The 14,389-nt window shown below is 34.8% G+C and overlaps 1 protein-coding gene across 9 annotated transcripts in view; it reads right to left on the bottom strand.

Moving 5' to 3' along the window:
- LOC105479935 (Rho GTPase activating protein 12) overlaps positions 1-14,389 on the bottom strand; it is a 149,204-nt gene that overhangs the window by 56,660 nt on the left and 78,155 nt on the right. For 5 of the 9 annotated variants that reach the window (XM_071070251.1, XM_071070248.1, XM_071070253.1 and 2 more), the window contains 3 exons: positions 5,397-5,522; positions 1,574-1,648; positions 1,243-1,257 (listed from right to left, as the gene is read on the bottom strand). In XM_071070251.1, the coding sequence (XP_070926352.1) occupies positions 1,243-1,257; positions 1,574-1,648; positions 5,397-5,522 (216 nt within the window). The remainder of the gene's footprint in view (positions 1-1,242; positions 1,258-1,573; positions 1,649-5,396; positions 5,523-14,389) is intronic. The other 4 variants (XM_071070250.1, XM_071070255.1, XM_071070252.1 and 1 more) reach the window with 2 other exon arrangements.

The raw sequence follows: 14,389 nt of genomic DNA, 5'->3' as shown, positions 1-14,389 counted from the left end.
AGGAAAACTTTACCTAACCTAGAGAATTAGAATAAAATTCTCTGAGGAAGTAAAGTTCAAACTAAGCCCTGATGAATGAATAGAAGCTAACCAGGCAAAGATGTGGGGGAGAATGTTTCAGGATGCAGAGGAAACGACACACGCAAGGACCCTGAGCTGAAAGGCAGGCTCCTTTGAGGAACTGAGAGAAGGGCGGAGTGACAAGACAACAAGCAAGAAGGGAAAAGGAAATATGACATGAGGTGGTGGAGGCACTCAGGAGCCAGAGCATGCACAGCCTTGTCATGCTCATTAAGAATTTTAGGGCTTCATTCTACAAGAAAACAGGCTGGGCGCGGTAGCTCACATCTGTAATCCCAGCACTTTGGGAGGCCAAGGCAGGCATATCACTTGAGGCCAGGAGATCGAGACCAGCCTGGGCAACATAGCAAGACCCCTTATCTCCATAAAAATTTTTTAAAAACTACCCAAGAGGGCCAGGCACAGTGGCTCATGCCTACAATCCCAGCACTTTGGGAGGCTGAGGTGGGTGGATCACTGAGAGAGCAGGAGTTTGAGACCAGTCTGGCCAACATAGTGAAACCCTGTCTCTACTAAAACTACAAAAAATTAGCCAGATGTTGTGGTGCATGCCTGTAATCCCAGCTACTTGGCAGGCTGAGATAGAGGAATCACTTGAACCTGGGAGCTGGAGACTGCAGCGAGCTGAGATTGTGCCACTGCATTCCAGCCTGGGCAACAGAGCAAGGCTCTGTCTCAAAAAACAAACAAACAAAAAAATTAGCAGAGGGTGCTGGTGCATGCCTGTGGTCCCAGCTACTAGGGAGGCTGAGATGGGAGAATCACCTGAGCCTGGTGGGGGAGGGGCAGGTGGTTGAGGCTGCAGTGAGCTATGATGGCTCTACTACACTCCAGCCTGGACAACAGAGTGTGACCCTGTCTCTATTTAAAAAACAACAACGACAACAACAAAAAACCCAGAAGCCATTGAAGGGGAATAGCATGATCAGCAACAGATAGAAAAGACTGGGAGTGAATATAAATATAGAAATCAAGTAAAATTTCATCAGAGTTAAGACAGGTATCTTAAGAGAAGTCACACAGAGGTTTTCCAGTTTAGGAGAACTTACAGTTGAGCTATATTATTTCCAATATTCATCTGGCACAGACTTGGCAATATATTTTACGGCACAGAAAATGAAGGTGTCTATGCCCATTAAGAAGGAGAGGATAGGTTCTTACCTTTGGACTGCTGGCCTGAGGAAAAAAAGAGTAAAGTATAATTTGATAGTATTGTCTGGGAATTTTTATATTTATTTTTAAAAACAAATATAAGTTCATCACTTACAAATATGGTATATAATTTAATCATGTAAGATACCATATTTTAAACAAAAGGGAGACTTTTAAATCAATAAAATCTGACTTAAACTTATTTTGATTGTGATTTTTTAGAAAAACCAATGACATTTAATAGAAGCCCATTTAAACATCACATTAAGAGTCAATTAACTTGCTAAAATTGATTGAAATAACTGAACTACATTGTAAGATATGCTTCTATCATACTAACTGTATCTTGGTGCTTTGGTGAGGAGGGAGAAGACTCATTTTCAGGAAAGCAGGGTTTTGAGGCAGTTGGAGATTCCTACAAGAAATAAGTAATGAAAAAAGTTACTCTATTTTATATAATTATCTTTCTGCCTCTACTCACAGCGGGAGAGCTTAGTAAGAGAGAATAACAAATTTTTTCCTTGTTATTTTCGTTCTATATTCAGCTCCAAGCTAATAAGGTAATGATTTTAAAACTACAAACGCTATTAAAAGTTTATAAAATATGGCGCTTTTTATAGCAATTACAGTTTAATTTAAATAATGCATATGGAATTACTCAAAAGAAATGATATGTGCTGCCTTAAAATCATGATGTTATATCAGTCTGAATTAACCATATTTAAAATAAGTAAAACTTAAACACTTCCAGATAAATACATTATAATCATGATACTAACTTGCTCTTGGTATGGTAAGTATAAATACCCAGGATTAGGCAAGGTCACAGAAATAACTTGGCAAATGCCAGAACGGGAATTTAATTTTAGTCAAAAGCTATATAAGAAATTAAATTGCTATTAGTATTTAAGGTAATTTATAGAAAACTTTTCAAAAATTAGAAATAAGATATTTTAAATTCAAGAAAGAAACCTAAGATTTAAATATTAATAACTCCCCAGAAAGCAAGAAGTTTTAATGTCTAAGCCTACAACAGTATCATAAGAGCAAACCAATAACGTGGTTTTTTTTTTTAAGCAGTCTGCTTTGTCAATATTAAAACACAGAATGTGATTTCTATTACAGATGTTGATAGGACTATTCATGGAGGGTAAGACTGAAAAACTTTTCTTGGTAGCAACAGCCCACCTCCACTTAAATTTTCTCCATTTCCTTAGATGTTCTGAATAATTTCAGAAAAAGAGAATGTTTTAAATCATACACCATTACCTATTATTAAATTTTTTCTATCAAACCAAAAAGTTCCTTTGAACATTCATCTCCATGTATGTATCATTCTAGTTTTCTACGTTTATGAAGCTGGAGAAGGCGCTGTCAACGAACCTGGGAATTTGTTTTAAGTAACACTTGCAAAAACCATTAACTCAACATTTACTCATTTGGAAAAATGTCTTCAGGTTTACATCCTACACAGTTTGTAAATATAGAAACTAATAGCAGTAAAAGTTTACATGGAAGCCCTTGAAGGGACAAGCTTATAAATCAAACAAACAAGGCACTATTAATGGAGAAAATATTAAAATCACATCAAATAAAAAACTTCAAAGAAATTTAACTTAAGGTCCAAATCTCACTTACTTTTTTCTGACAACGTCAGATCAATTTTTGATTCTAAGACTGTCTGATAGTAAAACAGTATGAGAAAGAGGGAAGATGTGATGATCCATAAAGTAGAAAATAAGTAACTGAATAAAATGATAATTATATTTTTCATAGCACATTCAGTCCCACAGAAATAAAAACCACAAATACAGTAATAATGTATGTGCAACAATTATAACTATTATAAACAAGAAATAATTTTACATGTATACATTTATCTATATTTAGATATATGCATATAAATATACATCATACACATCTATGAAGAGTTATAGTAAAAACAGAAAAAAAAGGCAGAAACAGATGCATTCACACATACACATACACACACCTACCCCTCCAGGGTTATCTGTAAACTGAATTAGGACGTCATCACAACAACATCTGCTATACAGTAATAGATGGTTCTTGACTTATGATTGTTCAACTTTAAGGTGATGGGAAAGTGATAGGCATTCACTAGAAAACATACTTGAAACTTGATCTTTTCCTGGGCTAACAATATTCAATATGACACTCTCTCATGCTGCTGCACAGAGGCATGTAGCCCCAGCTTCCAGTCAGCCACCTGATTACCAGGGTAAACAGATTACAAAGGTAAATAATTGATATTCTACAGTGTACCGTGTCACTGAATGATTTTGCCCAACTGTAGGTTAATGTAAATGTTCAGAGCACATTTAAGGTAGGCTAGGCTAAGCCACAATGTACAGTGGGTTAGGTGTATTACATGCATTTTCACCTTGTGGTATTTTCAATTCATGGTATTTTCAACTTATGTGGGTTTACTGGGATATAACCTCATCCTAAGTTGCAGAGCATCTGTATTAGGTTGCTGTGATTACAATTCAGGTTATACACACTTCATCCCTTATCACATATTAGCTAGTTTGTTCTGGTAGTCAGTCCCTTTTTCAAAATCTCAAAAACTGCCCTATGTTAAGAAACTGATGCATTTGTTTGCAAAGGGTAAGGTGGGGGGTAAAAAAGACAATTCTACCAAAACGAAGTAAATCTCTAATCGCAAAAAAATCATATTCTCGCAACTCTAGGACAAGGAGATGAAAGAGGAAATGTACTAAGAACTGCATGTGAGTTATTTAAAGCAATAGATTGAAAAATAATTTTAAAAAATGAATTGAGAGATTAAAAAGGAGTAAGATTGATATTTTATGATGTTGAAAACAAAAGAAAAAGGAGTAAGAAATTTTAAATAAATTATCAAAATAATCATCCTATTTGTTCCAGTATGAAGAGGCGGTAGAGTTGGTTCAACAATGATTTGCCTTAGAACAGTATATATGGCATTTGGGAGATTCCTATTTATCCTGAATTGTAATCTGGTTCTTGGTTGAGTGAATTTTTCCTATTAGAAATCCCTAGGTGTTTTACTTACCTAGATTAATCTCAACACTAATATATTTTCAAGCATATCTTCAATAGCACAGACTCAGAATGTCATTCCTTTAATGTAGTCTCTACATTCAACACAAGATCCTTACAAAATAGAAGCTAGAAACAGGTGTGCCACTTTCATTGTTTTCTATTAGTCCATCTTACACACACGAAGAATACTGTTTCTAACACTCCACCTTTAAATTCAACAAAGACCAATTTTATAGTAACTTGTAGTACCAAAATATTATACTTGTTTTGACTGATCAATTGAGATTATTGATAAAGGAATTTAGGACTTAAAGTATCCAAACATAATGAAATATGCTATAGGGATAGTTCATTCTGTTTTCACAAACACACCTAAAAATTACAGAAAAACTGTAAATCATGCTACAAGAAGCCTGATGATTTAAAAAACCTTTACATTTCAACATTAGTATGCCTAATATTCTGCAAATTCATACTAAGTTCCCAACTTATCCCCAAAATGAAGCCACACTGTAAATAAGTAACTTGTAAAGAAGTGTTTAAAACATCCATTTTAATGTTTGCATTAAAATTCACCCTTTTTTGAAACAGGGAACATTACTTCTCAGATTGATAAAAGATGTGCTTTCTACAGAGAGCATTTAGAGAAACAAAGGGAATATAATTCCAATATTACCTGGGATGAGGAAAATTAATTAAATGTCTTCCCTATGAAACCTCCTAGAGACTGAAGACAAAGGATAACAGAAATGTGACTTTAAAATAAGATAAGCAAGAAAAATCTGTCACCTACTAGGATCAAATGTATCAAGGTACACAGATAAGTAAGCCACAGATAAGTCAGTCCATTGTGCAAAAACCAAAATCCTCAAAACCAAAACTTACTTCATGACAAACTGATGCTAAATACATAAAAATGTAGTCAATTTGATAAAAGAAAAAATAATGTAGTAACGTTTCAACACACATGCAGATCAAAAGCTTAAATTAGTTCAAAAGAAATCAAATGTTCTAGCAAAGAATATTTATTAAATACATGAAATATTAGTACAAATAGTTACAATTCACTGTACAATACAATGCAAAGAACTTGCCAAAAATCTCAACAGTCCTACCTTGTCATTAGTGTCCAATACAATGGTGCTGTGTCTCCACTTTGTTAATACTATTGGTTCTTGCAGCCGCCTATCCAGGCTCCTACTTTTAATTATTTCTCTTTGCTGCTGGGATGAAGCATTATACTAAAACAAAACAAAGCAAAAAACACTTCACAAACAATAGAAATGAAAGTGGAATCTAAACATCCTGGCTCCAAATGACAAAGACTGTTAGGCAAAGTTCAACATATGACATCTCCATACATTTTCTAGCCTCAGTTTTCTCATCTTTAACCAGAACTGTGGCACAATTGAGAAGGTCGCAGACTCTGCTGTTACACAGACCAAGGTATTATCTTTGGCAAAATATTTAATCTCCGTCAGTCTAAGTTTTGTCAACTGTAAAGTAGATAAAACAGAAATATCATCTCATTCACAGAGTTGCTCTAAGGATCAAAGTATTAAAGAACAACATATTAAAAGAGTAGTACATTATCAATAAATATTAACTATCATAACTTATAAAATAAAATCAAATTAATTTTTCTACTTCTACTTCTTCTACTAAGCATTATTTTAAAAACCTAAACCAAAAATTAAATTCAAAATGAACTAGTAAGTTCTTTACATATTCTGGATTCTAAACCTTTCTAAGCTATGTGAGTTGAAGATATCTTTTCCTAGTCTGTAGCCCAGCTTCTCCCCTATGTTTATGACATCTTCTACACAGAGAAGGTGTTTTGTTTAATTTTAATGTAGTCACATCTGTCAATCTTTCCTTTTATAGTAGCCTTCTGAGTCTTGTTCAAGAAATCTTGCCTACTCTGTACATAAAGATATTCTTTGATATATCCTTCCACAGTGTTTAAAGTTTTACTTGCTATATTTATATCTTTAATCTAACTGAAATTAATCATTTAGCATGAAGTAAGGTCAAGATCTACATTTATTTTCATTTTTATCATGTGAAAACCAATAATCTTAGTAACATTCTTACTAAGTCCATGCTTACCCCACTGATTTGTTTTCTTTTTAGTTGTTGTTGCAGCATCTCAGATGACACAAACCAATGTTTGTTTGTTTGTTGAGAAAGGGTTCCTCTCTGTCACCCAGGCTGGAGTGCAGCGGCATGATCAGAGCACACTGTAACCTTGAACTCCTGGGCTCAAGAGATGTTCCTGTCCCAGACATTTGAGTAGCTGGGACTACAAGCACATGCCAGCACACTTGGCTTTTTTGTTGTTGTTGTAGAGCCAAAGCCTCCCTAACCCCATTGATTTGTAATGCCACGTCTGAGCTTTATACATGTGCCCTTACTATCCCAACTTAATTACCATAGCAGGAACTCTATCTCTCCTGTTCCCTAACCACCAACTACTCTGTATTCAGGAATATGTTGACTCTTTATGGATATTTGTTTACAAATACAAATTTTAGGTTCCATTCCCAAAAAAAGTGAGGGAAGGGATATTAAATGGAAACGCATTGGACTTGTAGATTAATTTGGACATTGTTATAAAATTCAGCCTCCCAATCCAAGATCATGATGGTATGCTACACCATTTATTTGGGTCTTCCTTTATTCTGCTCTGAAATTTTCTTTATTAAAATCTTACAGACCTTTAATAAACATGTTCTTAGTTACAACTCTTGTTGCTACTGCTGCTAATATAAATAGTATCTTCATTGCTATCACATTTTCAAACTCACTTTTTACTAGACAAATGGGTAGTTTTCATGTTAATTTTATATCCAGCAACTTTGCTGAACTCTCATCAGTTTTAAGTTTGTAGGTTCCTTAGGATTTTCTAATAATAATAATAATAATAATAATCTATTGCATCTCTTCCTAATTCCATTATTTCTTTCCGTTTCTTAATTGTTGACTAGAAGCTGTGATAGAAATGTTCTAGTCTAGTCCCTAACTCTAATGGGAAAGCTTCTGTAATCTCGCCATGAAGTATGAGATTTACTGCAGATTATTTAATAGATAATCTTTAGCATAATGTGTCATTATAAGAAAGTGATTTTCATCTGGGCTCAGTGGCTCACGCCTGTAATCCCAGCACTTTGGGAGACTGAGATGGGTGGATCACCTGAGGTCAGGAATTTGAGACCAGCCTGGCCAATATGGTAAAAGCTTGTCTCTACTAAAAATACAAAAATTAGCCAGGTGTGGTAGTGCAAGCCTGTAGGCCTAGCTACTTAAGAGGCTGAGGCACAAGAATAGCTTGTACCTGGGAGGCGGAAGCTGCAGCGAGCCGAGATTTTGCCACTGCACCCCAGCTTGGGCGACAGAGTGACAGTCTGTCTCAAAAAAATAAAGAACAGTGATTTCCTTACAGAAGCATATTCTTGGATCATAGTGGTTTTATATCCATTTTGCAAATCTTTTAACAGATGTGTTTAGAGCATTTACATTTAATGTGATTATTTATAATGTTAGGATGTAAGTCTGGTATTTTATCGTTAATTTTCTGTCTGTTTCTCCTTTCCTACCTTCCTGTGGGCTACTTGAGGAATTTTTACTATTATATTTTAATATATCTACAGTTCCTTGAGCCTCTCGTTATACTTTTTTAGTGCTTGCTCTAGGGATTACAATATACATAATTTATCAGTCTACTAGTATCAACATTTTACTACTTCAAGTGGAATACAGAAACCCTACTAAAAATTACATCCCTTTACTCATTCTTTATGAAACAGTTGTCTCAAATATCACTACTGCATATCAGGACTACTTCAGAAATATTATAATTTTTGTTTCAAATATCAAAGACAATTTTAAACACCCAGGACAAAAGTCCCCTCAGATATTCACCCTTTCTGTTGTTCTTTATTCATTCCTGATATTGCAAGTTTTCTAATTACTTCCCTTCTGTTTGAAAGACTTCCTACAGCAACTCTTTGAAAGCAAGACTGCTGGGGATAAATCTTAGTTTAGTTTAATTCTGAAAATGTCCTTATATTACTTTCATTCCTGAAGGATATATTTTTGCTGGGTGTAGAAGGGTTCACAGTTCTTTTCTTCTAGTATTTGAAAAATGTTATGCCACTTCTTTCTGGCTTCCATGGCTTCGGACAAGTCACTTCATTCAAATTATTACCCTAAAAGTAATGTGTTGTTTCACTGAAGGGCTTTCAGGACTTTGTGGGGCGAGGGTGAGGGTCTTTAGTTTTCAGAAATTTTGATTACAATGAGCCTGGATATGGATTTCTTTGGGGTTACATTATCTAGTGTTTATTCAGTTTCTTGAATCTGTTGGTTTGTCTTCTGCTGAATTGGGGGCATTTTCAAACACTACTTCTTCCAAGTATTTTGCTACCTCACATTCTTTCCTTTCTCCTTCTGGAACTTCAATGAAAAGGAAGGTTAGCTCTTTTGTATTTTCCCACAGGTCTCTGAGGCACTGTTCATTTTGTTTTAGAAATCTATTGTCTCTCCGTTGTTCAGACTAAATAATTTCCACTAACCTATCTCCAAGATCATGAACTCTCTTCTTTCACTTCCATTCCGTTATTGAGCCATCCAGTATTTGATTTTTGGCTCTAGGATTTACCTTTGTTTTTTCTGTATATCTTCTATTTATTTGCTGAGACTTCCAACCTCTTATCTCAAGTGTGTTTATAATTGCTTCCTGTAGCACTTTTATGACAGCTGACTTAAAATCCTATGGGATAATTCATTCATTCCTGTCATCCTGGTGTGTCACCAACCTACTGTCTTTTCTCATTCAAGTTCAGATTTTCCTGGTTCTTGGTATGACAAGTAATTCTAGGTTATATTTGGGTGTTTTGAGTACTGTAAGACTTTGGCTTCCATTTAAACATATTTTAACAGGTGGTGAACCCCATTTACGTCCAGAATGCACATCTCGGCCTGCTTTTATGGCCCATAGTTCAAAGGTCAATTTCATTTTAAAAATCTTTTCATTGCTGTTCTGATCTGCCCTGTTTGTGCACTACCTAGAGGCCAGTCTGAAACCTGGGCAGTACTCCACACCATGTTTCAGTTCTCAAAGATTTTGCTATGCTAATTCTGGTTGCTTTCATGTGTAGGCCACTGGGAGTAGTGTCTAGGACCTTACACAGAGTTTAGAAATCCCTTTCTCTGGCTCCTTCCTCTCCACAATCAATCCTCTTCCCACACACTGCTTGGGATAGGACGGGGTGTTGTCTTGTTGCTGTTGTCCATTTAGTGCATAGGGAGGATGAATCACAGGGTTCCTTGCATACACTGTGGGTCTAGTCAACAGGGCTCCACCCCAGGCTCCACAGTACCCAGGCAGGGAGCGGGAGAGTGCTGTTTCAATAGTGCCGGTTAGGGATGACCGACTGGGCTTCATAACACATTGTGCACAGTACATCATGCAGAAGGATATGCTTTTGTGGTGTTCACCTGGAACACAGTAGGTATAATAAACAGAGACGGTGTGCTTTACTTGGCTTAAAATGTTGATCATGTGTTACCACAGATTTTTGGGTTGGCTAAAAACTGTCTGATCTAGAGGGGCTTATCTGGACAAGTCTGTCCCTCATCCCCCTCCTGGGACTGGGAGGCTAGCCCGGGCACATTCTTCTCGTGGCAATGGTAGAGGTGCAAGAGCAAGCCCTGACTATAAGCCCATTTCGATACTCTCCTTGTGTCATATTTGTCACATCCCAGTGAAAGCAAGCCACACAGCTGAACTCAGTTAATGACAGGACAATTTGGCAGGCCACCACAAAGAACTAATACTAGAGTCATAATGGATCCAATGATGCCATCTACTGCACTGTGATGGCTTTTAAGATGGTCTCCTTATTGTGAAGTTCTGCAGATCCAGCAAAATTTGTTGACATGTTGATTTATTTGTATTTATCCTTGACAGTATTCAAAGCATATTTTCTAGTTAAAGATTCGTGTCTTCCTTCAATTTTAGAAAATTCCTAGAAATTATATTTTCAAATATTGTTTCTACACCATTCTTCCATTCTCTTCTTTTGGAATTCCTAATATATGAATATAGAAAACTTTCAACTCATCCTCCATTTTTCTTAACTATGCTTTCATATTTGTTAGATTTCCATCCCTGTCTAAAGTTTATACTACTGACTGCATTTTTTATGTGAATAACTATGTTTTTTCATCTTGAAGATTTCTAATTTATTCTTTATCACATTTACCTATTCATGTATGTTTTTATTTTTCCTAATTTCTTGTTCTTTTTAAATGAAAGCCTTCATTTAATTCTGATTATCCACAGCATAATTTTAAGCCTTTATTAAATTATTAAGAACATTACTTTCAGCTGGGCACGGTGGCTCACGCCTGTAATCCCAGCACTCTGGGAGGCCAAGGTGGGCGGATCACAAGGTCAGGGTTCGAGACCAGCCTGACCAACATGGTGAAACTCCATCTCTATTAAAAATACAAAAATTAGCCAGGTGTAGTGGCGTGTGCCTGCAATCCCAGCTATGCAGGAGAATCACTTCAACCTGGGTGGCGGAGGTTGCAGTGAACCAAGATCGCGCCACTGCACTCCAGCCTGGGCAACAGAGCGAGACTCCGTCTTAAAAAAAAAAAAAAAAAAAAAAAGAACATTACTTTCATCTGGAGTGAATACCATGTTCTGATCCTTGATTTTTCTTATGTCTATAATAATAGCATTGGATTTCTTCATGCATTTTATTTCAAATATTGAACGGCAGACTTCATTTTGAGTGGGGAATGTTTTGTTTTCTCTCTCTTCATTTACTCTCCTTTATTTCTTTCTCTCAATCCTCCTTCCTAACAGTTTTGTGGTTCCCTTCCCCTACACCTAACCCAGAGTGTGTGTATTTATATATACATATTCTTTTTTACTCAGCTGTCATATGAACATGTTTCTTCTTTCCAAACTTACAACAAAAATTTTTAGGGTAAAGACCGTATCCTATGTATCTGCATTCATCAAAACATATTACATAATACTGAACACCAAAACGTGTTCAGAAAATAGTAAATTAAATTTTAGTATCTGCATGGTTACAAGCTTAACAGATTTATCTTAGACTTACTAGTAAGTGCTAAGTTGCTTAGAATGCAGAATGTAACCTGGAGTTGTCTTTATCATGCAGTAACAATCTATGAAATAGTGACTCTACAACATTTTTCCTTATTTCCTAATTTCCACTGTATTTAATTCAAACTTCTTCATATCCAATTTAATCGACAGTTAACGCAACTGTGAAGACCTTCTGACGCTTTATGCTAAGCAGCAAATGGTAGCAGAAAATGAAACAGTATCACAAAACTGAGGATTCAACGCTGGTCACAATCAGCACACATTTCCATTGCTGTAAAATACCCTTTGAGGTCTTGATATTATTCAGACTCTTGCCTCTCTTCTTTTTTTCATTAAAGGCATCTCTGAAAGTAAACAGGTTTCCTAACACAGCCTATAGTTCTTCTGACCAAGAAAATCATATAATTGAGTTATAAAGAAACCCAACAGGAATATTTAGCTACCAGTTAAGGCTCCAAATTGTTCCTGATATTAGGCTATCCTGGGAATCTCTCCCTTCAAAGGACCCTGACCTGGGACAAATCACTCAAAAGCAGCCTTGTGACTGATATCATTACTCTAGGGAATCAGAAACCACTGTGAAGAAAGACACAGCAGACGAGTCCTCCAAAAACTGAACTGGTATTTGAGGTACTGGTAAGAGCTACAATTCAAATCTGTCAAGTGGAACAAAAAAATTAATCTGTTTATTTAATTATTATATTAATAAAAGATTGGTCTTCTATAATCTAAATCGTCTTCAGTGAACTAAACCCTGAGCAGATTTTTCTTCTGGTTCCTTCAAGTGGAAATCAGAGCTCGTATTTTATAAGCATAACACTTATTAGAACAGCCTAACAGAACCAATCCCTGTTATATACAATTTTCAATACTGAATAATTACGTCCCTCAAAACAATATTTTTATCCCAAAATATAAGTTATTACATATTTTCGTCGTCATGATCCACAAAATTCTTCTTTCCAAATTAATCACTATATATGTTTTTTTATAAATGGTACCAATTTTGAAAAGTAATATCTGAGGTATTCTATTACTTCTTCCCAGCACATTAATAAAATAAATTGCTTATCTTATTATGTTTATCTCCTTTCCCCTAAAAGTTCGTAGCAGTCTTACTAAGCTTGAGGTATCATTTTCCCACTTAAAAGTTTTTTATTGGAAGACAATGAAATATTTGGAAAATAAAATGGTGGGTTATTTAACTTTTTATAAAATTTAACTTTAAAAAACTGTTGCTAGAGTATCACAACTGCTAAGCTACGGTTCTTAAAAACACTACGGAGTTCTGACTGCCTGGCACAACTTCAAAGTTTCAAGGGTAAATAAGGTTTTATCTTCAGAATCACATTCTAAAAATACAAATTAATAATAATGAAAATGAAAAAAATCCACAAGTGTTTTATTGAATTACGTTTCATAATTTTAAAGAGTAATGAGATAAAACATTCAACCCTGAAATACATGATTTGTGGTACTTTTCCATAGACTTTTTATTTGGATCTTTTTCATTCATGGTATTTTATGATTGATGAAGTAAAACCACAATGTGGTAATATTAATATCTTCATAACTTTTTATACAGAAGCTCTTATAATTAAAATATAAAAATTATCTTCACTAATACTAATATGTTAAGCTGAAAATAGTATTTTTAAAAACAATCCTATTGTACAAATGTAAATTTTAATGACTCCTAATTTAGAAAGTGTAATTAATTTAAACAATAAAGTGATTTAAAATATGGAAGTTTTTCCTGCTGAGCTGAGCAAAGAGAAAGTAAGTACCTATGTAAAACGTGTGATAAAGGATCAAAAAATGCTTATCTGAAGATGTGACAAGTTTTTTAAACTACAAGAAAATTCTGAGGCTATGCTTCATCAACAAATTAATCAAAGGCACCAGTATTTCCTTTATCTCCTCATCCCCCACACCTATGAACTTTTCCATTATAGCCACCTACACATTGTTCCATGAGATTACAAAATTGTAAAAGCCGTCAACTACAACGGAGCTCTCTTCTGCTACTTGGTCAACTCAGACTCATAAAGGTATTCTTAAAAATCAATTACAGAATATGTATTTCATTTTCATCCTATCCATATCAAGCCTTAGAATTTCATAAAATAATTAAAGGCCAGATAGCATTCACATATAGAAGAAAGCACTATTAACACTAGTTTACTAGATTAGCGTTTCCCAACTTGTCAATTTAGTAACATCTAGTGATTTTTTCTATATCCATGTTTCATTTATACTATTAATATTCTTCTTTAAATTGATTTACTTTGGGGAAAAGACAAATTTTAAAAACTAAAGTATATGTAACAATTGACACCACATATTTGTCTACTAATTAACAGCTGTTTTCTAGAACATTAAAATAATGCACCAATTAAAATTCAAATGTTTGTTCATATATCACTTAAAATTATCTCAATCACCAATAGTGATGTGCATATGACCACTCTGAAACCTACCACCTTAGATAAACTCAGCCCTGGTACACTTGTCCAGAAATGAGATGTCCAGCTAAATCATAAGGACATCTTATCACATGTTGCCTGTATCTCAGCTAATGAGTGGCTCAATCATACACACATTTACATAAGAGGATAAACCTGAATACTGAGTTACTTTTCTTTCTTTTAAAAAATGATTAAATATAAGAACAACTTTACGTAGAAAAATCAATATACTCAACACAACTAGATAAGATGACATTATTGGTATTCAAGAGAATTCCTATTCCCAAGAATAAGGAAAGGCCAATTTCAAGTTTACCTAAAAGATATTCTGAATAGGAATAATCAGTATCACACAGTGAAGATACCTGTACATCTTAGAAAACTTACACCACTCACAGTATTCTCAGTGAATTCCGAAAAAATTATTCTTTCTACTTTGTAAAAGTATAATAAAGACTTTACAATAAATCTGCTGAAACCATCTCCAGGTATT

Source organism: Macaca nemestrina, chromosome 9, assembly GCF_043159975.1.
Source record: "Macaca nemestrina isolate mMacNem1 chromosome 9, mMacNem.hap1, whole genome shotgun sequence".
Taxonomy (NCBI): domain Eukaryota; kingdom Metazoa; phylum Chordata; class Mammalia; order Primates; family Cercopithecidae; genus Macaca; species Macaca nemestrina.
The sequence above is the reverse complement of the archived record's forward strand: the minus strand, read 5'-3'. Positions and strand labels throughout refer to the sequence as shown.